The 27,038-nt window shown below is 34.7% G+C and overlaps 1 protein-coding gene across 5 annotated transcripts in view; it reads right to left on the bottom strand.

Moving 5' to 3' along the window:
* Window positions 1-27,038, bottom strand: part of Atg5 (autophagy related 5) — a 117,381-nt gene that overhangs the window by 37,916 nt on the left and 52,427 nt on the right. For 4 of the 5 annotated variants that reach the window (XM_047558592.1, XM_047558597.1, XM_047558594.1 and 1 more), the window contains one exon: window positions 7,171-7,265. In XM_047558592.1, coding sequence (XP_047414548.1) covers window positions 7,171-7,265 — 95 coding nt within the window. The remainder of the gene's footprint in view (window positions 1-7,170; window positions 7,266-27,038) is intronic. The other variant, XM_047558595.1, reaches the window with a different exon arrangement.

Raw genomic sequence — 27,038 nt, 5'->3', positions numbered from 1 at the left:
CTAGGACAGTCGTGCTTATCATTAGCAAACTATGGATGCTTTCATGCCACAGGGTCACACAGTTGCAAAAGAGACCATCTAGTTCACAAAGCTGAAAATGTTTACTCTCTACTCCTTTAAAGAAAAAGTCTGCTAACTCTCATTTAGGTAACAATCAATTGTTATTTGGATGAAAATAAAGCTAGAACCCTATCTCACACATTGTGTTCTGGGAAGGGGTCTTCTTAAAAGAGAAAAAAAATCCACCTACCACTATGAAAAAGAATATTTTTAGCAAAAGGATCTTAAAACTTAACAGATAAACAAATCCAAACAGTCGACAAGGATAAGTATATTTATAAACTCACTAAGTGTGAGAAATACTAAATGAAGTAAAAGTGATTGATACATCTTGTATCTGTAGAGATTCAGAGTCATAAAGCTCTACTGAGGGAGAGGTAAAGGGAGAAGCACAGTCCCATATTTTCATTGGAAATTTAACTTGATATGTATTTGGAAAATAACTTGGCAAAATTATTTTTTATAAATCTATCTTATAACCCTGAAACCATTCTTGACTGTTAATTTCCTACATAAAAGAATATATACAAAGCTTTACTATAGCACTGTTCATAGTAGTAAAAACTGGAAATAAAGAGAAAACGCATCAATAAGAAATACTGAACACATTATAGTGCACCCAAATAGTCAATGTTTTAGTCACTGAAAGAACAAAATAGGCAGTATAACTCAATATGCTGTCTCCTACCAAAATACAACAATAACAAAAATGTCTTAAAAAGACATTTTTCCTAAGAAGATATACAGTAACAAGCACATTAAAAGATTCATAATTTCACCATGGATTATAGCCACATCTACTAAGGCTAACATGGCTATTCCTTAAACACACACACACACACACACACACACACACAGAAAACAACAGAAATAAAAACAAAAAACCAACATCATATGGTCTGGAAACTACACCATATGGTCCAGAAACTGTGCCTATAGGCAAATACCCAAAAGAATTGCAAGTAGGGTCTCAAAAAGATATTTGCACACCAATTATTATGGTTAAATTTATATGTTGGCTGGGCTGGGTATGCAGATATTGGTCAAACTTTTTTTTTTTTTTTTTTAATATTTCTTTGTGTGTTTTTTTGGAAGAAGACAAGCATTTAAACTGGCAGACATTCATGGCTGGGGATGTGGCCCTGTGGTAGTGTACTTGTCTAGCATGTGCAAGGTCTTAGATTCCATCCAAAGTACCAAAAAATTGCATTACATTTTAAAAATGGGTGGATTTTCTGTATAGTGGATTATCATCCACAATGTGAGTATCTAATCAGTTCAAAATTTTAATAAAACAAAGACTGATCTCCTGGAAGCAAGAAGGAATGAAACTAACAGGCAGTCTAGGAACTCTGTCTCCACACTGAATCTCCCTAGTCTGCTACCTATTTGGATTAGATGCAAGACTCACCAAGTCTCCATAATCATGTGAGATAATTCCTTAAAAATCTCTCTCGCCCTCTCTTTGTATACATGTGTAAAGCTAATACATACATGTTGATTCTGTTTCTCTTGAGAACAGGTAAACGCCCATGTTCATAGGAGCATTATTCCCAAGAGTCAAAAGGTAGAGGAAACTCAGGTAGATGAATGCATAAGCAAAATGTGTTATATTCATATGACAGATTTGAGCCTTAAGAAAGAAGAAAATCCTGGTGATTAAGGTATGGCTAAGTGGAAGAGTGTCTGGCATGCACAAACCCTGGGTTCAATTCCCAGCACTGAAAACAAGGCAGGGAGGAAAGGAGGGAAATTCTAATGATTGATATAGCCTGTATGAACTTAGAAAACAGTAAGCTAAATGAAATAAGCAGTCCAAAAAAAAAAAAAAAAAGGTAATTTAAGACTTCCCTTAGATGAAGTACTTAATATGGTCAAATTCATAGAAAAAAATAGAACAGGACAATAGGAGTTGCTTAAAGGGTATGAAGTTTGCCAGGTATGGTGGCACACACCTGTAATCCCTGCTACTTGGGAGACTGAAGCAGGGTGATTACAAATTCAAGGCCGAACTGGACAGCTCAGGGACATACTGCCTCAAAAAAAAGTAAAAAGGGGTGAAGACATAACTCAGTGGTAGAATGTCTGCCTAGCATACATTAGACCCTAGGACCAATCCTGAGTAACGGGGTTGGTGCGGGTAGATAGATTTTGTTACCAGATTAAATTTTTTTTTCTTATGGAAAAGTACAAAATTATTTTTAAATCGAGTAACATACAACTAGATGTAGAACAGAGAATATTAGTATTACATTCTCCTAAAGATATTAAATATCTCTGCAAAAAGTATATTACAAATTACACAATGTGACTTTTTGAAATAATCAAAACTTAACTGAAAGTATCAATATTCGGTTTACTAATTCAGTTTACTAACCAATAAGAATCTCCTATTGGTCTCTGTCTTTTCTGCTAGATGTTATTGCAAGTTATCAACCAAAATGAAAAACAACAGAAGACTAGAATTATTAATTTCTCACCACCACTGCTATAACATTGGAGGAGGAATTCTAACAACATGGCCATAATTTGCCACATATTTCTACTGTTTTCACATTTCAATATTCATATATCAACATTTCTGGGGGAAAAAAAGCCCAAAATTTGGCTCCTTCTTCAATTTAGGAAGTACCAATTAATCCCTGACACCCTAGTTTCTCTTTTTAAAAATGTACTTTTTCTCCTCCAAAATCCCTAAATATTTAGATTCTTAAATATATTTTAGCACATCACAATAGAAAGTAAGTAAAAACAGCTAGTAAACCCAATCAAATTAAAATATTAATGGGGTTTAATGACAAATGGACAATTTAACACAAAACAGTAAATGGGAAAGATGATTACAAAAGAGAACAAATCTAAACTCAAATTCCACTTTTTTGCACTATTATATAACTGAAGAACTTCTTCCAAATATAAGTGGGAATCATCTGAACTTGTAATAGGAAACAAGCACTGTTAATCAGTTTTGTGTTTTGTTTAAAACTGAAAATAATATTGTTAGGTGGTTCCTAAGAAGAGTTTCTAAATTTGTTTATAACTTCAAAAGCAACATGCAGAACAAAGGAGATGGCATCATGATCTTTGTTGAATAAATATGAATGGATATTTAAATTATTAAAATTTCTCTTGAAGATTTTTCCATTCCTTCCAGAATAAAGAGAAAACACTGTAATATGGTCTAACCCTTACCTTTGCAGACTTTTTCCCCACAACTCTTGGTGCTCAAGACAAACAGAATGTCCTTAGACTCAAAGGCCCCTTTGCCTACAATGTTTTCCATTGTCTGTCTACCCTAAGAAATGTAAGGCTTCCTCAAGGCAGCCTTCTCTGTCCTCCCAAACTAGTTCAAATTCCTGCTAGGGGGCAGCAGACTTTTATCGCACTGTATATCTATTCACAGAAATCACAGTTGCAGTGATCTATCTGTATATTTAAGTTGATTAGTTTCTTTCAACCTTTTGATTGTAAGCTCTCGCAGGAATATCATATATATATAAAAATATTAACCACCACTTGAATTCCCTGTGTAAAGCACAGAGCATGGAAATGCAAATGGTTGTGAGTAATAAACTCATATAAGGCAAATGAGAGAAAAAAATTTTATTCAAAATATGTAGACAGGATAACATTTATGAATTCACTGCTTCTTAAAAATCTGAAACAATATGTTTAAAGTTCATTCCATAAGAGAAATACCAATATCTAAGGACTTCATGGTCATTTTACAAATACATCTGACAGATACTCTCATTAATCACCATCTGTTTAAATGTGCTATTATAAATAACATTGGTTACAATTCTGTAACACCTCCTGCCATTAACCTCATTTCTAGAATACTGGTTAATACTGAAGCACCTGGATTTCAGGAACACAAACCTGAAACTCACATACCAAATCAAACTGTTATGTAAATGACAGAAACATGGTGTAACATTTTCTCTAGACAGTTTCTGGAGGGATTTAATTTTTACCACTATAATTCTGTCATTTGATTATAATCATTTTGAGCCCATGATAAACATATTCTAGATGAAAAAGTAGTAGTTCCACAATAATCTTTACAAAAGCCAGTCTTAACGAGTATCTCCAAAGTTTTAGGTTCCTATTAATGTAAGGTGGACTTCATTTTTTGTCATAATGTACAAATGAAAATTATATGATGAGTTGGACATAGTGGAGAACACCTCTAACCCCAGTTATTTGGGGCTGAAGTAGGAAAATTGCAAGTTTGAGGTCAGTCTCAGCAATTAAGTGAGGACCTGTCTCAAAAAAAGTTAAAAGGGCTGGGGATGTAGTTCACCTCTGGATTAAATTCTTAGTACAGGCAAAAAAAAAAAAAAAAAAAAAAAAAAAGTTCACAAATCAGAACTAGATTTAGATTCTATTTCTTTCATCTGTGTGATAGTGAGCAAGTGATATAAAAATCGCTGACCTTCCATTTCCTCATTTTAGAAATGAGATGATTCCTACCTCCTAAGACAGATTTGAAACTTCAACATGATAAAATGGGTCTCTCTCAAGCATGCTCAGGGTCCCTTGCTCTCCTTGCTGTACAGGAATTCTATTAGGATTCTGCAGAGTAAAATAAGTATTTTAGTGAAAATTGGTCCCTTCATTTGTATACTAATACACATGGACTTTCAGGTTTTCTTTCAATCTTCTTCACTAATTAAAGGTCTCAAAGACTACAGCATTAAATATTAAATGAAAGTAATAATCGAAATGCCCTATAAATAAAAGCTAGACCTTAAAAAACAAGATACAAACTAATCAGAAGTTAGCAACGGAAATCTAATGTTAACTAGAGATCATATAATCAAAAAAAGGGAAAACAGGGTTCCATCTTTCTTTGGTCAGGGCATGAATGAAGATTTAAAAACATAAAATATGGCCGAGAATGTGGCACATGCCTGTAATCTCAATGGCTCAGGAGGCTGAAGCAGCAGGATTGCAATTTCAAAGCCAGCCTCAGCAATTCAGCAAGGCACTGAGCAACTTAGTGAGACCCTGCCTCAAAATAAAAAATAAAAAAGGGCTGAATATGTGGCTCAGTGGTTAAGTGCCTCTGGGTTTAATCCCTGATACCCAAAAAAAAGTAAAATAGGGAAATAGAGAAAGTCAGGATATGATAAATTAGCAAAAACTGGAATATCTAAATTGTTATATTAACATTACACAACACACTTTTAAAATTTTACTCTAGTTCAAATAAGAATCAAAACTGAAAGGGTGTAAAGCCAAAAGGAAAGTTATGTAGGTCAATTAAGAACCTCTGTCTCTTTAATAACAAAATGCCCAACTGTCTTGACACAGGAGAGATTCAGACAAGAAGCACTGATCCCCTTCTGGCAGCCATGTTTTATATAGCAAAATTTGAGAATTCTCTTATCTTTCCACTTTCTAATTACAGAATTTATATAAACACCATTCGTTCCACACATACACGTTCTCTTTTCCCTCAACCCCCATGCATCACATCTTTCTGTATTATAATAAATAGCAGTAAGAACTGACAATTTTCCATCAGAATATAATAATATACCAAAAGGAAGACCCCTCTTCTGTATACATGCACTTTTATTCTGACAATAATCCCTACATTAAGCATTAGTGTAACACTATCCCTATAGGAACACAAAGTAATTTCATTTAAGAAAATACTGTATTATTAAATGTAAATACTAGAATTGAACAATCCATCTAAGTGCTGGGAAGTATAAATTTGAAAACAGTTTTGGAACTCTTCCTTTGAAAATGTCTTTGAAGTCATTTAAAATGATATATTTTGTTCAACTAAATTCCATAAAGAAAATAATTTGTTAGGCTGTGGAAATGCCTTATGGTAAGTTACTACGGAGATTATGGTACAAGAAAATAAAAAGAACATCAATGATAAACAATTTACCAAGTTAAAAATTCACATGCTGGGCACTTTATTAGATGCTGGACCCAAACCAGGAACACAGCAACCCTGACTTCAAGAAAAATATCAAACCCTTGGAAATTATACCTGCAACATTAAAAAATATATACTTCATTCCTTCAGTATTTTGAGATTTTATCTGTTCACTAATTTTTAATCAGACAATCAATATTCCTCTTTGAATACAGTATGTGATGATTTACTAGAGCAGACACTCTGTACTTTCATGATTTTTCATGATGGCAGGTAATTTGCTTATTAGAATACAATTAAGTCAATAATTTATTTTTTTGGTGGTGCTGGGGATCAAACCCAGGACCTCTTACATGCTAGGCAACTGTTCAATCACGGAGTTACAACCAGGTCTCCAATAAGTATTTAGTACTTGCTATATTACATCCCGAGCACACTGTATTTTTTAAGTATTGTACAGAATTTTGTAGTTCTTTATGTTCTTTACATTTGCTGTAATAAAGATCTGCAAGGCTACTATTTTGTTGCACAACTCTGAGAACTCACCATCTAAAACAAACACAGTTCATTCTCTTTGTTGTTAATAGTTATATTCTATAAAAAGTCACTTAAAACATTACATAAGCAAATCTAGACCACTGATCCTATGGGAAATAATGCTATGTTTCTGAGAGCCTTAGTTACACGTTCATTACCTGATAAATATATAATCTGGCTTTATGTGTATTTATGTTTAAAAGCTATACTATGCCTGGAGTACATTTTATACGCACAAAACCACCAACAAAAAAGCAAACCTCCCATACCCCCAAAAAGAAAACGAAAAGAAACAATGGACTGAACAGACTATGAAAAGGATGCTTGTTTATACTATGAGAGGTGAAACAAGAAGGCAGAATGTTGCTTTCTTTAATGTCAGCTTGGAATATGTATAGCAGGCAAATCAAATTTTTAACTGCTCTGCACATCTGTGTAAGGTTACAAAATGCTTCATGTACTGATGTAGGGGGTCACAGATAAATTGTAGCAAGTAGGCAAATCTGCAAATACAAAAACTTTGAATAATGAATAGTAATTACATACAAGTCAATCTCTGATTTGATTACCACAAAAGTCGGATCTGAAAAACAATCTTTCAGTTACTAAGGAAGAGTTTTGGACTAGGACTGCTTTCACCAAATAGTATTTTTCAAAATAATACTTCTTACCTGATATATTCTAAAAGGGATATAACGAAATCCATTTTCTTCCGCAGGATACTCCATAAGTTTCCGATTAATGGCCCAAAACTGGTCAAATCTGTCTGAAATGATATATATTGTTATTAGAAATTGAACATTCTAATGGAATATCTCATACAAAGACACGAAAATCTTAAACATTCTTCTAGAAATTTCATGAAAGACTAATTTATTAATCCTATCTTTCCATAACTAAACATATAAAGTTAAATTTTCTAAATCATTTTTCCTCTTATTTATGCAGACATTTTCTTATAAGAAAAACCTTTTTCTTGTGACTATTTGTGTTATGATGGCAAATAACACCAGGTGGGGAAAGATAATTTGACTCTTCTGATCTTACTCCAACTGCTCAACTATAAAAGGGCAGACTTACATAAGCTAAATGATAGCCAGAATGTGCATACAGAAACAAAGTCAAACACTGAACACTGGTGCTAGGTTACTGGTATACCCCTATAAATCTCAGTTACTCAGAAGGCTGAGGCAGGATGATTCTGAGTTCAAAGCCAGTTGGGTAACTAACTGAGACCCTGTCTCAGAACGAAAAAAGGTTTAGGGCTGTAGCTCAGTGGTAAAACATACCTGGGTTCAATCCTCAATACAGAAAAAATTAAAAAATAATTGTACTTGTGAAATGTCTATTGTAGCATAATCTAATCAATCTCTTTTACTATTTAGGTTCAATTAAAACATTACTCAGACATTATTTCTATGCCATATAATTTACTTTCTAAAGTTTCAACAGAGTTCAGAATATTTTATATAAATGGATCTTTATATTTATTTTTTCCCACACGACATTATGTTCATTCTTCCTGTAGTATATATCAGAACTTCATTTATTTTTTATGCCCCCCAAAAATTCCATCATATGGAGTTATAAGATTTTATCAATCACCCAGTGAACATTTGAGTTTTTTCAACCTTTTGGGTATTAGAAATATTATTATCAAGAACATTAATGCAACAGGTACGGTGGAGCTCTCCTGTAACCCCAGTGTTTTGGGAGGCTAAGGTAAGAGGATTTGAGGTGGAGGAGACATTAGTGCACAATTTTTGTGTGACCATGTTCCCAGTTCTTTTGGGTATTTACCTTGGAATGAAACTGCTGTATCTTATGGCAGTTCTGTTTAACCGCTGTCTTGAGGAACTGCCAACCTGTTTTCCATAATGACTGAAACACTGTACATTTCCACAAGCAATACATGAGGTTTCCAATTTATCCACAATACTGCCAACACTTTTATTTTTTGTATTTCATACTCAGTCCTCCAAGTGAGTATGAAGTAAAGTAGTATCTCACTATGGGTTTGAATTGTATTTCCCTAAGAACAAATAATGCTAAGCATCTTGTCATGTGTTTATTGGCCAGTAATGCATTTTCTTTGGAAAAATAACTATCAAATCCTTTACTCCATTTATATTGTGTTCTTTTTGCTATTGAGGTCTAAGCAATCTTCATATATTCTGGATCAAAACCCCTCATCCAATATGTAATTACAAACATTTTCTCTGATTCTGTATACTATTTCTTAAGCAATTTCTTTTTAGCTCACCTAGAATCCTTACAATAAAATATTTCCATAGTCAGAAATTTTTATCACAACCAAAACTTTGTAAAGCAGGTAAAGAAGTCCAGAATTTCAGGCCAGCTTACTCTGTTCAAGCCCTTACTCTACTGCTAGACTTGTCTCCAACCAATCTAAAAGCAATCTACTGATATTGCTTAAGCTTTCATAACTATATAAAAATAAAATTGTTTCTTCTTATACCCCTGCCCTAGAAGACTCTGACAGGTTTTTAGGCCTTCTCATCTTCAACTCCAACCTGAGAGAACTACTCATAGCATATTAGAAATTATAGTTTAGTGAATTTTGAATCCAGTTAATACAGTACAATTTCACAGATGCTGAAAACCAGTCTGTTATATGCTTAATAAAGAACAAGGCCAGAATGTGGATCTCCTGATTCAAATACCACAACTGTTGTAAAACTACATCCTAATGCTAAGAGTAGCACCTTCAATACAGTCCTTTCATAAAGGAAGGAATTATTTTTTAATGCTTTAAAAAATATCTTTTTACCATTAAGACTCAAGGCAAGAATGTGACAACTAAAATGATTCTTCATGCATACTTGAAAATTTCACTCAGTGCACTGTCATTTAATCTCCAGTATCTAGCATAGTACAGGCAGAACATATGCTCTTGAATCAAAGAATGAATACAGTAAACTCTACCATTTAAAAAAATGGAATTCTCTAATCCTAGCCCTACAATATTTAAATAACAAGTTATTAGAAACAAAAACCGCTTAAAATTCCACCTAAATTTGCATAATACATTTTTTAAAGGTGTTAGTTTCTAATGCCTCTTCTAAAAATAAAAGTTTTATAATTAAGAATCCTTTATTAAAATTGAACCTGTTAAAAAAATATTCTAGCAAACCCTGATTAAAACAGATATTTAAACTACTTCTAAGAGAGAAAGCAACACAGGTTACAGTAATAGTGCTGTAGGAAAATTCTGAATGAAGGAAAATTTGGATCTCCAGGGGATATTTCTTAACATCTGGAGACCTTCATGCTGTCAAAACTATGAGGCACCCAGTGTGGTAGCGCACACCTGTAATCCCAGCAGCTTGGGAGGCTAAGGCAGGAGGATTGCAGGTTTAAAGCCAGGTTCAGCAACTTAGTGAGGCTCTAAGCAACTTAGAAAGACCCTATTCTCAAAACAAAACACTATGTGAATTATGTACAGGAGGGAAGAGATGTATGTGTGATTAGTGTTTAGTGGGTAGAGGCTAGAGATGCTGCTAAACCTACCATAATACACAGGACAGCTTCCCTACACAATTATCCTGAACCCAGATGTCAACAGTGCTAAAGGAAGAAAACCGATAAAAGGTGCAGAAAGATAATTATTAAAAACAGGCTTGCAAACATTTACTGCAAGAAAGTACAAAAACTGGGGGAAAGGGAAAAAAGGGAACTTGACTGTGGCAGTTATGAACTTAATAATACTCAGTTTCAAATTCTCCCTTCAACACATACAGTTCCATATGGACACAAAACGTTTCAGATTCTCTACAGTGACAACCATTTGGAGGTTTCTCAGCAATGAGTGCTCAAAGGAGATTACAGGGCAAAAGGCAGTTCCATAGTTTCCAACTACTGCATAGTGGATCAGTGGTACTGAGGTAAGAACATCAAGTAGAAGGCCGCCCTACGCATATGCTCAGATGTGTAATCTTCTCAAGGAACTGGAAGCATAGGCCTTGCCTAGCAATAAAATTCCCTGTCAATACAGATCCAGCCCTCGAAAGACTTCCTGCCTACATAGGCACACTGGAGGCTCACAAGAGGTGCTCCCTCTCTACATGCCATATTACCCAACTGTATATAGACTACAGACTAACTCTGGCCTGGGCAAAATGGTACCCTTTAATTTGTAGGATAAATTATACCTTCCCCCACTGAGGTCTGAATCCCACCTTACGGAAGGGACTCCATTAAAGTTTGTCCTTTCACTATCATTCCTACGTACCATACATAGTTTCCTGTGTCTTAAAGCCATTCTTTTATCATGGTTTAATCATTCTTTACAAAACTTACCCTGTTTAACCTAATGCATAGTTTTTACCTCCTGAATGAACCCAGACAGACAACTATGTTTCAAAAGAAGAAAGTCATGATAAAGGATCTGTACTTTTATTACTTTTTAATCTTCTTATAAAAGGCTATAGTCATATAATAGTTTTAGTCATTTTATAAGCAATATGAAAAGCACTCTAAACAAGAATAACTTTTATAGGTAAAGTTTACTAACAAGTAAGCTACAAATAGAAGTTAAAGAAAATTGGCTCTAAGATTGAGCATATAACCAACTGCCTTTCACACTGGACTTTATAAAATTAGTATCTATTTTATATTCTAGTCAATAAAGCTTAAGAACATAATTTTTACTATTTTCCTAAATATTAATGAATTAGGAACATATTGAACTGTTTTCAAGCAACAGTTTAAATATTGAAACTATGCTATTTGTTATTATAATAAAGTCATAAAATTAGTGATTTGTTTCTTCAGCCATCAAGAACAAATAGTAGTTAAAAGTAACAACACCATAATGATCTTTAACTATTCATTTTTTAAACTATATACAACTATGTATCTATTAAATACGTACATCAATTTCGACAACTTTCAAATTTATTTTGTTCTCTTCCAAAACACAACAAAAAACAGGTAGGAAAAAATTTAAACTAGTAGTCACTTAGATTAGTCACATATCAGGAGAAAGAAAGAACAAATACACTTTCTACCAGACTTACAAGCAATATAACTAACAGTTTTCTTTTTGAAAATTTAAGAATGCTACTAAGCAAGGATCATAAAATTGAAGGACTGTCTGTAGGAATACTGCATCTAAGCAGGGCCTGGTTTCACATGCCTGTAATCCCAGAGGCTAAGGCAGAAGACAGAAAGTTTGAGCCAGCCTCAGCAACTCAGTGAGACCCTAAGTGACTTAATGAGACCCTGTCTCAAAATAAAAACCATGGGCTGTGGCTCCATGGTTAAGTGCCTGTGTGTTAAATCCCCAAAATAAAAAAAAGAAAAGGAAAAAAAAAATCTATTTTTTTTAAAAAGGATTAAAATTGGGATTCCTCAAAAATTCTAATGGCCACTATAAATGTTCCTCATTCTCTACTGCATTAAGCTTTTATACTGATCTTGAAAAAGAAATTTTTAATACAGTAAAAATATACACGCTCAGTGATAAAGTGCTTGCCTAGCATGGATGTGACCCTGGGTTTGATCCCTAGCACCATAAAAACAAAAGCAAACAAACAAACAAAAAGAGAATTTCAGATCATCTCTGAGGTACAGAATTCATAAGACTGTTTGGATTTTTATTCTGTTTCTTTCATGGAAAAAAGAGGTAACTTTAAAGGATTTATATATTTTTCCACTTAAGCTTTTTCAGAGAAAAGCCTTCAGGCAAAATTATTTTCAACATTCATATGCCAAAATATGCCTAAAATTCCCCAAAGGAGACAAGGAATACACATAGGGAGATTTCAAGAATTGTTACAAAACCTCAGTTCAGTTGGTGGGACCCTCATACAATAGGAAAAGGATGAGATGACCTCTACATAGACATAGTATTCACTTACTGGTCTTTAACATCTATAATGCCAAAGACAACAGTTTCAGCTCCCCAAATGAACATCACTAAGACAGGATATAAAAGACAGACTAAGCTGTTCTTTGAAAAGAAAACTAAATGGTTAAAAAAACACGAGGAAGGGAATCCACTCTTTGTAAGATTTTGCATCTATCACCCATATTATTCAAATCAGGGACACAAAACTTACCCTGTTTAACCTAACATAGTTGTGCTTTAACCAGAAACTTTCAAGATATGTATCAGAAAACATGTCCAAATATAGACCTATTTGAATTCATTTCTTCATATGCAGTATGTTAAAAATCTTAGTAAGGCAAAATAGGAGAGGAAAAAAGGGAATAAATAGTAATTACTGGTAGGCTGCCAAAAGCAGGTGTTAAATAAGTGAGGTGTATCTTCAAGCTCATTTGTCTTCTGAGTCAAGTCAAATTAAGAGAATTACATCTAAGCAGGCATCTGGGGTGAACTAGGGACAAGGAACATTCTCCTTCCCTCAGCACATCCATCAGTGCTTAGATGCTGCTCAAAAGAACTACACCCACACATTTCTATATGAGCCAGAAAAAACATTGGCATTACTGCATAGGGTATAAAGTAACAGATATATCTGAGGGAAGCTTCTAAAGCAAAGTAGCTTTGAAAAATATTCAAGGCCCCTGAAAATCCACCAAGAGCAATTTCATGATGCAATGCAACCTATTTCAAGAGTCCTGGGTTGGCAGATTGAGGAGTGCCAGTCTTGGAGGAGGATAATCTTTAATCCTGTATATAAATGCAACTTGACAGTAGGATTGGACCCAGAGGAATTTGTGATTTGAGGGAATCAAAAGAGTAATAAAACATGGTTCTCAGGAAAATTTTGAATAGGCTATTGAGGTCTGAGGATAAACTAGAGAAGACATTTACTGCTTTGTCGTATAAAACAAGACCTATAGTCCAGGAAAATGGGCATCAAGAACAGAAATCAATATATACTTAGACTGCAATTAATTGCTATCACCAGTCAATAAACTGTGCTTATTGCTATTGCTTTTATCTAAATCACTAACAATCCTCATCTCAATGACTGCAGCAGTCTCATAATTGTTTTCTGCTTCCATATTTGTCTCCTCTTCACAACATCTGAAGTGCTCTTTTTAAACAAACCAAATCATATCACTAATAAATAAATTTTTCAAACATTTCTCTAATAGGTCATAAAGAATAATATGTCATGATGGACTTGAACAATGTAGTTATTTTAAGTACAAGAATCATTAAAAACAAAACAAACTGAAACAAAAACCACTGCATCCTCTTATTGCCTACAACTGGGACAGACAGGTGCCTGCTCAATTTTGCATACAGGAAACAATAAACACTGTCAGTAATAAAATATCTCTTCCTCAGGGAGCGGACTCCTACCAGTCAATTCCCATCCCCTTGGAAGGATATTTACTTCTCATGTATTTCTCTGAGGTCTCAAGATCCACCTTCCAACTTACTAAGATACTACTTTGCTTGCTTACTGAACTCCAAGTCACACTATTTTGTGTGCGCATGTCCTAGAAAAATGTCAAGGTGTTTTCATCTCACAGCTTTATAAGCCTCACATATCTCCTTCCTTCTGATTAATTTCAGTTTCAACACTAGTGTTGTCTCCTCCTATTTACTTATTTCATAATCCCAGTGAAAGTAGCCCCACTCGTCAATCATTTCCTATACCATTAGGCTATTTTCTCCTACGCACTTATCACTATGTGAAATTGTCCTATTTACATGCTGAATTATTTACTGTCTCTCTACCGTAGCTCAGTTCCATGGGGACAAAGATTTTGTCTTCTGTAGCTTCAGCCCTAGAAAGTTTAAGGCACATAGTACATTCTCATAGTTTCTTATTGATAGAATACCAAATTGAACGAGTAAGTTAGGCAGATGGAAACAGAACGAGGGAATTGCAAAAGTGCCAAGTTAATGAAAACAATACTGTGGAGCCACAGTACCTATGCCATAGTTTTGCCATTTACTCTTTGTGTGAGCTACTGAACATGGCATTTTTGAAACTTCACGCAATTTCTTTATCTATAAAGCAAAGATAGTAATAACATATTTATAATGCTACTGAAAGAAATAAATGAGTTAACAAATACAAAGTGCTACATACTGTTTTCTATTATCATTATCTTTTAGGCTACCTCAGATTCAACAAGACATCACTCTATATCTAGATTATATACATAAAGTGTGAACAACAGTATGGAAAAGTGGTCCTGCTCAAACCCAATCACCCCTAAGATATCTAGTGTTCAGTCTGGCTTAGGCAGGCAGCAACATTTTACAACACCATAAGCCTTTTATGTCTTGTTTTGCTTCCTCTAGCTTTTTCAACTACCATAGTTTGGATCTTTTCACTCAGGGTACAATTTACTTACATGTACATTTCATCAATTTCAACTATTTCATTTCCAGTTGAAATTCATGAAAGGTGGGAAATAGCGGTGGAAATAGAAATGGTGGTCCAAGAAAATCTAAGCCATCGGCTGGGGAGGCCTCCAGTTGTGGCAAGTGAATCTGATTTCCTCCTCTACTATCCTTAAGACAAGATAATTGTTCCATCCCAATTCCTCCATTTCCTAAATATGTCTTACATTAGGGGAAGGTGAGGATGTATCTCAATGATAGAGCACTTGGCTACCGTGGGCAAGGCTCTGTTCAATCACTAGCATGACCTCTCTGCAAAAAAAAAAAAAAAAAAAAAAAAAAAGTGTGTGTGTGTGTGTGTTTACATATGAGCACAGAAGAGATTCATAGGATGGGGTTTGGTTTCTTTTTAATCTGGGAAGATGAGAAGCTTATTAGTACTGTGCTCTATTACAGCATAACAAATGGAGAAAATAAAAATTAGTTACCTACGAAAACTGTAAATGTTTAATAACTATTACTAGAACAAAACTAATCTTACTAAGGACTGAATAAAAGCAGACTATAAATTTTAACTGACATCACCAGTCAATACACTGTAACTGTAGATTACAACATCTTTAAATGTGAACTGGAAGTCAATCCCAATAACTGCCTTTATTTTAAAGGCAGCTGAAAATACTGTACTACTGTATTCTAACCAATGAACAGCTTATTTCAAATTTATTTCAAAATTGTATAACATAAGACCGAAAACTCAAAAATTTCATAATACAAGAAAAAGTAACTTATTCTATTATTCCATTCGCTAATGTTAAAATTTTTTAAAGGAGATAAGTTCTTCAATTATCTTCATTTTGTCTGTTAATCCAAAAGACAATATTTACTCTAATTTATTTGCCAAAAAGGGATTTACAGAGATAGATGACAATAGTAGGGCAAGACTAATTATTTAACCGTATTCCTGTTTAAATCATTTATAAACTTGAAACAATATTCTGCTTTATTACTTTCAAAACTATTGTAAATTGAGAAAATGCCCTTCCTCTTAGCCAAATCACCTTCTGATTTGTAGAGGGCCACACAATGAACAACTAATCAAGTTCATCTTTACTTTACTCAGAAAGTACACCAAAGAAATGATATAAAGAAAAATCTATTTTAATTTTTAGAAGAACTACAAGGAAAAAAGACATCCTATATCATGTTCACTATAATTTTTCCAATGTTTATTATGGAAGATATTCTCTTGTTCTAATACAAATGCCCTATGCTTCTGGTGATAAAATGTGAATTACAAAGCACTACAGATGATTAATCATTGACAAATAGCAAATATTTCAAACAAGGGTGCACCAGAGGTCACTGGAAATGCATACTTAATGCAACATTTCTCAACTTTAGCTGCTCACTAGGATCATGAGCAGAGTTTTTAAAAATATAAATATGTAGCTGAATGAGGTGGCACAACCCTCCCCCCTCAATCCTAGGGACTCAGGAGACTGAGGCAGGAGGATTCCAAGTTCAAGACCAGCCTGGGCAACACAGCAAGGCCCTGTTTCAAAATAAAAAAATACAAAGGAGTGGTTCGAGATCCAGTGCTAAAAACAAACACACACACACAAAGTGCAGGACCCTCCTCACCTGATTCCCTGGCGTCTGTACCTTTTGAAAGTTCCCTGAGAGGACTCTAACATATAGCCATAGTTAATGACCTCCAGATATAATGAAAATTACATTCACCTTAGAATCAGAAGAGATATTTCCTCATTTGCAGAAGTAATGATATTTATTTCATTCTTGTAAGAGATCATTAGATAATGTATGTAAAAGTATCCAGGCCTGGGATACCACAAGAAATTTAGTAATTGAAGTAACCTCAGATAAATTCTGTTCTACATGGAATACATCTTAACAAATCTGCCCATGGTGGTTACATGAAAAAATGCTAATATATCACAGAAAATTGTAGTGAATTTTTTAACCAACTTGTTTTCACTGTGAAAAAGAGTTGGTCCTTAAAATTACATAAATCGCAAAAACAGGGCCCACACAGAATTTTATAAATAACATTTTATTATTTCTTATAATGAGCTTATTTTGGATTAAATAATATTTTTTACAAATGTATTGAGCCTAACCCTAAACCTAACCCTAACCCTAATGCTAACCCCTCCCACCCCCCATTATATGTCTTCATCCGCTTATCAATGAGATCATTCGTCCTTTAGTTTTTTGAGATTGGCTTATCTCACTTAGCATGATATTCTCCAATTTCATCCATTTGCCTGCAAATGCCATAATTTTATCATTCTTCATGGCAGAGTAATATTCCATTGTGTATATATATGCCACAGTTTCTTTATCCATTCAGCAACTGAAGGGCATCTAGGTTGGTTCCACAATCTGGCTATGGTGAATTGAGCAGCAATGAACATTGAGGGTAGGGATAAGGAGGGTGGTAAGAACGGAGGAAGGAAGGACTGTATAGAGGGAAAAGAGGGGTGAGAGGGGTGGGAGGGGTGGGAGGGAAGGGAAAAAAAATAACAGAATGAATGAAACAACATTGCCCTATGTAAATTTATGATTACACAAATGGTATGCCTTGACTCCATGTACAAACAGAGAAACAACATGTATCCCATTTGTTTACAATAAAAAAAAAAAAAGAAAGAAACATTTATTAACTTACACCATCAAACAAACAACAAAAAAAATGTATTGAGCCGGGAGCACGGCTCAGTGGTAGAACACTTGCCAAATGAATGATGCCCTGGGTTTGCTCCACTGAACTGCAAAAAAATAATTTTTTTAAAAGTATGAATTCAGTTCCTTTTAGTAATAAGTGATATGTACAACATATCCTATAATGCACAAAAATCAAGATTTCTAAGAATCCTAATAGTAAAAATAAGAATTTATTAAAATATAAATTATTCTACCAGTGTTTCCCATATTATTCACCTGCAATCAAATATCTGAATCTCTTATTGTATTTTTCTGAACATAACATCTGAAAATAATTGATAAAAATATTGGTGGGGGCCTCTATTGTAAATATAAAGCCTTTACCCTTCAATGAAAGCCTATGAAATTGTCTCTTTTATCAGTTCCTGCATTTCCCCTCAGTGTCCTCTCTTCAGCTTCTTTGTAGTCTAGGCAGACAAATATTAATTAATAATTTTTATCTCTTGGAGTACACTTGTACTCCCAGTTACTTGGGACTGTAAGTTTTAGGCCAGCCTCTGCAATTCTGAACCTATCTCAAAAGAAAAAATAAAAAGGGTTGAGAGTGTATGTAGCTCAGTAGTAGAGTGCCCTGGATTCAACTGGCAGTTATCACAAATAAACAACAACAACAAGATCATGTAAAAGAAATAATAATAAGTGTTTCTGACTTTTAAAGTTGTTTTAAAAATAACAACTTTAAAATATATGAAAAGTAAACATAAATACACTTATAGAACAAAAGCTAAGGAGATATTAACAAAAACAAGATACTATAGATTAAGGAAGTTTATAAAATCTTAACACTTTAAATATGACACAGTGATATTTCTTAACTCTGATTAAAAGCACTGTTGGAGCTACTTTCATATCCTTCTAATAATGTGAAAGACAGAAATAAGCTAAATATACAGAACTCCAAGAACACAGGTTTATCTGATCCTGAAGGGACTTTGTGGGGAGAAATGCTTCATAAGTAGAAAGTCACTCTAAAGATAATGATCAGGATTTTACTGATCATGCTGCATCTTGTATTAACAGACTTGTTTATTGTGCTCCTTTAAAAGTGGATGTTTTTCTAGTATTCTAGTGTTTCAAATATTTGCAATTCTTTGTCAATTAACATACCAGCATAGTTTTATAATACCTAAATATAATTTTCACACAAAAGGATCTCTTGATTCTTCCACAGTTCCTAGAGTAATAAGAGAGAAGGCATTCAATGAGCAGTAAGAAACTCACACTGATTTGGGGGGTTCAGGAAGCATCATTAACATAAAGAAATCTGACAGTCACACAGTATCTCCACAGCCTCTAACCAGGACCGCTCTACTAAGGCAGAGATGGAGTAAATGAGATGGCTCAGAGTTGCAAGTAGGAGCCTGAAACTGTGGAATTCTCAGCAAGAGTAATTTCTAGGTCTTCTCCCCCACCCACTGAAAAAAAAGCATGTGATGTCTAGGGATAGTTAACATATTAACTCCAGCATTAACTACTAATTGTTGATATAAAATATATAGCAGACAATCCAGATCTTACAAAAATAAATAAACAAATTTAAACAAGAGGGAGGCGAGAGAAAAGAAAGTATTGTTAAGATATGCACAACTAAATCAAGTGACCTGGAGGACGAATGAAAATAAAATGGAAAATACATAATACTACTTAAAAAACATAAGCAGCATTGATCTTACCACAATAACAGCATATTATTGATTCATTGGTCATTTAACAGTCACTCAGCAAAAATAAAATAATTGCCACTCAGAAACAAACATGGTTAAGTTTACAAGAAATTTACAAGCTTAAGTTTACATATAAGAGATGGTTATGCGACTGTTTAATTTGTTTATATGCCAAATGCCTTTGGGTTGAAAAAGAATATGGTTCCAAATTCAGCTAAATGAATCATTATAACAAGTGGACACAAGTCCAATTGCTGAGCTACTGAAATAGATGAGAAACTTTGTAAACATGAACTTCATAAATGAGGCTTTGAACTTTGAATTACATTTTGTGTAGCTGTTGTGAAGGCAGTGATAATGCATATAAGTTGTAGTAGAGTAACCAGGAGGGAACTTGGAATGACTTAAAGGTATTTAATAAGTGTTCAATGGTATTCCAAAGAGAGGTTTTTATCCATTTACTTCACATCACATCTCTCTGCAGAGTAGTGGTTCTTGATTACACTTATTTTGCTCCTCAGAGGCTATCTGGCAATGTCTAGAGACTTTTTTTTTTTTTGGTGAAATTCGGGGATTGGGTATGGAGGAGTGGGGCACAATGCTACTCAGTGGCATCCATCGAGTAGGAGGGCTGCTGAACATCATACCATGATACACTGGATAGGACAACCCTTCCACCTCCACAGCCAAATCAAAGAATTATCTGGTCCAAAATGGCAATAGTGCCATGTTTGAGAAAACCTGTTCCAGAGCTGTGGAGTTTTGGTTGGTCCAGATTACAATTATAGTCAGTCTCCAGTGGATGATTCTGGCCCATGATTTACACTTTTAAGAAACACTGCACTATAGAAAAGTGATAAGGAGCTAATGAAGAAAAAAAGATTAGAAAAGTAAGTACATCCGGACGTTTTGTTATTTTTAGGAGAATCATGAGGGTTGGCAAATGTGGCTCAGAGGTAGTATGCACTTGCCCAGCATGCACAAGGCCCTGGATTCAATCCCCAGCATCACAAAAACAAACAAATAAACAAACAAAAAAACCATGAAATACTTTAAAAGTTTCAAAACAAAAAAGTCATTTTAATAAATAAAAAGCTTCCCAGGCATGGTGGTACACACCTGTAATCCCAGTGGCTCAGGAGGCTGAGGCAGGAGAATCACAAGTTTGAGGTCAGCCACAGCAACTTAGTGAGGCCCTAAGCAACTTAGTAAGACCCTGTCTCAAAATAAAAATAAAAAGGGTTGGAAATGTGGTTCAGTGGTTAAATATCCCTGGGTTCAATCTTTGGTACAAAAAATAAATAAACAAACTAGCTAGCACAGTGACATACACCTATAAGCCTACAATGCCAGTTTCTTGAGAAGCTGCAGCAGGAGGAGCATAAGTTCAAGGACACTTAGTGACACCCTTTCTCAAAAAAAAAAAAAAAAAATTTAAATAAGCTAGGGATATAGTTCAGTGCTAGAGCTCTTGCCCAGCATGTGAGGCCATGGGTACAACCCATAGTACTGTGAAAAACAAAAGAAGAAGGAAAATGAGAACACTACAAAATTAAGCCTTTATATTCCTATAAAACTAAATGATCCTTAAAAATATTTCTAATTACTAATCAGCACAGGCTAACTTATCAACCTAGCCATACAGATTTATACATAAGTCAACTAAATTTCATATGTACAAATGAAAAGTATTCTCTATCCACAATGTGTTCTGGGATATATGTCCTTTCATGTCCTTTCATTTTTATCAATAAACGACTTCCAACAAACCTATGTTTGTATAAGTGAATTGTGGAATAACCAAGCTAGGCATGATGGTGCATGCTTACAATCCCAGCTACTCAGGAGGCCAAGGTAAGATTGCAAATTTGAAGCCAGCTACAGCAAGCTGGCAAGATGCTATCTCAAAATAAAATATAAAAGGTGCTAGAGATGTAGCTCAGCGATAAGAGTGCCTTTGGGTTCAATCCCCAGTACTGCAAAATAAAAAAAAGATGAAGGGGACAGGGGAGAGATACATGTTTCACCAAGCAAAAAATTTTTTCCTGTTTTTTCTTTTTCGTACTGAAGATTGAATCCAGGAGCACTTTACCACTGAGCTACAAACTCAGTCCTTTAATTCTTTTTTTTTTTAATTTTCAGACACGTTCTTGCTAAGTTCCTTAGGGCCTCACTAAATCGCTGAGGCTGGCCTCAAACTTGATATCTTCCTGACTTGCTTCATGAGTTACTGGGATTATAGCTGTGGGCCCCCATGCTATTTCACCAAGTTCTATCATTTACAATATTCACTGCCAACTACGAAGAGAACTGAAGGAGGCTATAATCCAAAATACCTCAAAATTTATTTATTTGTTTAAATCATGTGATTTCAAGAGCAATCTTTCTCTGGAAGCATAGCAAATTATCTTTATGGCTTTGTATTACAACAAATGAACAAATTTTTAACATCCCCACCATTATTTTTAATTATAGAAAGGAGAACACCAAAAGACTGATTTAAAACACATATAAGATGTATTAAGTAAAAAGCTTGTTTGTTCCAGAGTAAAACGTAATTGAATGCTCAAGATTACAAAATATGCTTTACACAACTTTCTTGCAAAGTTGTAGATTCTTAAATGCCACACACACAGCCTCAGATTGAATTTATTCACGGACTTGCAAACAAAAAGTACTACAGGCAAAAAAGTAATGAAAATGACTAATTAGCTCAGCTGTATATAGAAAGAAAAACACAGAATGGTTAGTATAAACAGAACTGCCAACCACCCAGAATAAACGGGATTATTCCATATTTCACTGCCTTGTCACTGGAACATAATGACTGCCATATTTCTGAAGCTGAAATAAAAAAGATGGCACTGTGAAAATAAACTATAAAATTTAAAGTGGGAGCATTAGATTCCAATCTATTAAGCCTCCTCCACCTACTGTCACCCACTTACGATATTTACCTCTACCAATATCTAACTTAGTATTTTCATGTATAGATCTCATAAACATCTCAAACTTGCAGTCACAAAGATGACCTCTCAAATCAGCTTTGTTTCCCACCCCATACCTATTCTCTAGTATTTCATCTCTGTATATACATCCTCTTCTTCTGACTCCTTTTAATTTTTTTCTTCTTCAGTACTGGGGATTTAACCCAGGGGTGCTCTACCACTAAGCCATACCCCATCCATCTTTTATTCTATTTTGGGACAGGGTCTTGCTGAATTCAGCACCATCTATGTAATTACCCAAAACAGATCATAGGAATAATTCTTGCACCCCAACCTCTACATTAGACCTAAAAATAGGCTGTCAATTCTACCTCCAAAATAAAAACTCTATAATCCACCATATGCTTTTCTGTTTTTGATTTTTTGTGGTAGTCATGACTGAATCCAAGCCTAGCACATGCTAGGCAAGTGCTCTACCACTAAGTTACATACCCAGTCCTCTTTATTTTCTTTATTTTTTGAGACAGAGTCTCATAATAAGTTGCTCAGACTGGCCTCAAACTTGCAATCTTCCTGCCTCAACCTCCCCAGTAGCTAAGATTACAGGTAAGTGCTGCCATGCCCTGCTATACCATGTTCTTCCACCTGGACTGCTATCAAAGCCTCTTTATTTCTCCTTTTGTCTGTTTCTATTCCACTCTGCAGTCAACGGTGAAGGTATTTTTACCTCATTTTGCGTGTCACCAATCCTCTGCTCACAATCCTACAACGGCTTCCCACTACCCTTTAAAAACCAAATTCTTTCCCTTGGACTACAAGACTACTTAATTTGGTTCATTCCCTTCCTCCCTTTTCTGGTCACAATTTAAGACATACTGGTCTTCTTTCAATTTCTAAAAACCCACTTATTATATACTGATTGTTCATGCCTTCCCCACAAATCATGTAAATGATTCGATAACTATTAGTAATCGGTGACAGAACCTTTGAAAAATAATTAGGTTCAGACACTAAATCTCCAGATGCCCTGATCTTTTACACTTCTCAGCCTTCAGATCTGTAAAAATTATGTTTATTAAGCCACCAAATCTATACTATTACAACAACTTGAACTAAGACCAAAATCAGACTCTTTTTTACCTCATGTTCTTAAAACATGTATTTTAATACGACTGGTTCATTCTTATCTTTCAGATTTCAACTTAAATAGCACTTTCTCAAACAGGTCTTCCCTAACCACCTTAACGTAAATATATCCCATTCCTCACGGCACTATTCTTAAGACCTTATTTACTTCTTTCAAAATAGTATAAAACCAATTCCCAAAAGGATGCTTCAAGTCCTACAAAGTTTATAAAAAGAAAAGAACTAGATATAGAAAAGCTTTTCTAAAACAAGATGTTTGGAAAGTGGTGGGACACCACTATACATTGGCCTCCATGGGTTAGGGTTAGGGTTAGGGTTAGGAAAATATGACAAGTGTACTAGAAGAGAAAGGTTAAGAAAAATCTATGTTATCTACTCTGAAAGTGTCTAGCATATCTTCACCTTGCTGCCTATACCCTTTGTTTCCTCTGGCTATGAGGCCATTAATCCCTGCCAAATAAATATGAGATTCTCTAAACTGCTTCAGGTCTTCACTTAATAACATCGGATCAGTGAACACTTCCCTGGCCGTCCTATTTAAAATGGCAATGCTCTCTCATCTTTCCCTACTACTTCTTCCCAATGCACTGGTCATCATGTGACAAATAATATATTTTACTTACGTATGTGCTTATTGTCTGCCTCCTCAACTAGAATTTAAGCTAGGTAACTATGAGAATTTTTGCTTATTTTTCTGATTGCTGCGTCTCCAGTACCTAAAGCACAAATTATATAGTAGGCAAGCAAATGATAACTACTTGTCAACTAATTAACATGAAAATAACATCCATAAAAATGAACCAATTTATAGCAGGAATACATGAGGCAGAATGGTAAGAAGGTCAACATGAGATGAGGATCATAAAAAATAAGGAAAATAAAATGAACTTAATAACTATGCCTGGCAAGAGAGAAAGAACAGGTAAAAGATATTACTGGGGAAGACAGTGCCATGTTTAGAAGAAACAACTACTCCAAATTTTTTTTCCTTCTTCCACTTTTTCCAACAATAATTTTCTCAGAGGAAAAGGTGAAAACACACAGTTTATGTGAAAATAATGCTCCCATAGGCTTAGAGAGACACAAAGACATGGTGCTTTAATTTAGTGAAGGTCTCTGGATAAACAAGACAGGAAAAAAAAACTTCAAGATAGGATTACAAAATTAGTGCCAATAGTTCTGCAAAACAATGAAACAATGAAAGAGGTGCCTGAGGTCAGGAGAGACATAAACGCTGGAACTTAAAAATATGAATGGATTTTATTAACCCATAAGCCTAATTTCAATCTCTAGCAAAGAACACTTAGAATATAAAATAGTAATTAAAAGAAATTATCATAACATTAAAACTATCCATGTCCAAAGTAACCTCCTTTCTATTATAGTGTTCAGAGGCTAGAAGTATTTTTTGATGTGAACTGGATAAAAGTACTTAGGTACACTCAATAGTTTCTAAAATGATTAGGAATCAACCTCAACCATTTTCATTCTATTATGCACCACTTTTAACCAAATAGAAAATCTCAATAATTGTTGGGAGAAATCCCAGTTCTTAGCTGGCAGCAGTGAATGTCTCAAGTGTGTAAACTTGAAGGGAAAAGCGTTCTGCTTCTCTTACCTAGGAAAGTAAAAAACTGCCCCGAGTTGACCTAGTGCTACCAAGGGAACCTGAATAGGAGCCTGATGGTCTGATCCCCTGTGGCACATTGTGATTGGGCAAGAAGCCTATAAAACGTATACCTGTTCCTGCAATAATTCAGTTTGCAGCCACAAGCCTGCTTCCACCCAATTCCCGGAGTCTGAGGGTCTTGACTCCACATCCTTATCTGAGCTAGCCTGGCACAACAGACAAACTACAAATAATGTCTAAAATTTATTTGTTATATCCTTGTATTACTTTCTACTCAAGCTTACCAAGTATGAGCCAAACAATTATCAGAGGAGATAATACATATAAATACATATTTACTCCCTCCAAACTCATTAGCCATATTATTTGTAAAGGGAAGTTTTAATATGGAAAGTTTGATTCTGTTTTAGACCTGCTTAAAATCAGTGTCCTTCTACCATTCCATCCTATTTCAATGTCACCACAATGGATAGAGTCTTGGTTTAATTTTAGGTGTTATCTCCTTGCCATTCTCCGGATCATCACGCTCTTGTCAAAAGAGTCTTCATTCAGCTCCCAGTTCCTTACTTCTGAGCCCAGCCCACATCACACCAAGCCTGGAATATGTTCATCACAACCAACCTGTCTATATCCCTTCCTCTTTCCTCTACGACTCCATTTGTAAATTTGATATTATTTAACAGCAATCTGTTTAACATCTAACTCGCACTCCACTAGACTATAAATTGAGGGAAAGGACTATGCCTGTTTTATTTACTCTAGTATCCCATGTGCTAGAATAGTCCCTGGGTCAACCTAGGTTCTATTATTGGTTATCTAATCCACACTGCCACTATCTGTGTATGACTCTTCTATAAAGAAGACTGGATTTGTGACCATGAAAAAGAGAAACAATGAATGGCATTCTAATACTTGATTAAACACCATTTAAAAAACATCTGTAAAGAATAAAAATCTAGGGGCTGGGGCTGTAGTTCAGTGGCAGAGTGCTGGCCAAGCATATGTGAGGCACTGGGTTTGATCCTTAGCACCACATAAAAATAAACTATAAAGTAAAGGCATACTGTCCATCTACAACTACAAAAAATATTAATAAAAAAAGAATAAATGTATGAGTATAATGTAATGGAAAAAAAGAAAACTTCCTCAAAACTCAAAAGCAGGGGAAGGATGGAAGTAAAAGATTAAATGAAAGTGACTGCTGGTAACTGCTAAGGCTCAGTGACTGGTATACAGAGATTTATTACACTATTTTCTATACTTTCACTGAGACAAAAGGTTCAAAAAGAGTGCTTATGCCTCCTATTGGCAGTTCTACCAGGAATCTTCTTCTATGGCACCTATAGCTACAACAGTACTTGACACTAACAAAATGGCAGAACTGGATGTTTCAAGATACAGACAGGTAGTGGCTTCATTAGTTTAAAAACTCTCATATCTCTGTTTTGGTCATCTTTCAATGGTACTATGTTATTTCTGGAAAGTTATCTATTACCTTCTACCTATGTTCTGCTTAGGAACAAGAGAGAGAGAGAGAAACCAACAATAACTTTCATCTAGGAAGTCGATCTAGAATCAACAGAAAAAAAAATTTATCACTGGAATAAGTATATATGAATACTCCTGTAAACTGTTACTACCTTTGCATCTATAAGATCACTCCAGCTTATAAAGAAAAATGATCTGCCACAGTCACACAACTGATAAAATAATGAAGAGATGTGAGCCAGTGTTCTACCTCAGACACAGAAAATCTCATTTCAATACTCATTCAACTAAACATATATATATGTATATATATACACATACCACTAATAAAAACAAAGAGATGCAATTATAACACACCTATCTTCATCATAGAAACTCCGAAGAGCTGAAACCATTGTACTTCTCTTTTACATTACTTACCAATCAGATATATTTTCAAAATATTATAGAACTTGTTATACATAATCACTATTTCCTCTTAGAAAACAGTTTTTAATTTAAAATGGCATGCTATATCAAGTAATGTCTCAAAACAAAATAAAAAGGGTTGGGCGGGTATATCAGTGATAAAGTGCTTGCTAGCATGTACAAGACCCTTTGTCTAATTCCCACCCACCCC

The sequence above is a fragment of the Sciurus carolinensis genome, chromosome 7, assembly GCF_902686445.1.
Source record: "Sciurus carolinensis chromosome 7, mSciCar1.2, whole genome shotgun sequence".
NCBI classification, from domain to species: Eukaryota; Metazoa; Chordata; class Mammalia; order Rodentia; family Sciuridae; genus Sciurus; species Sciurus carolinensis.
Note: the sequence above shows the minus strand (reverse complement) of the source record. Positions and strands in the feature narration are given on the sequence as shown.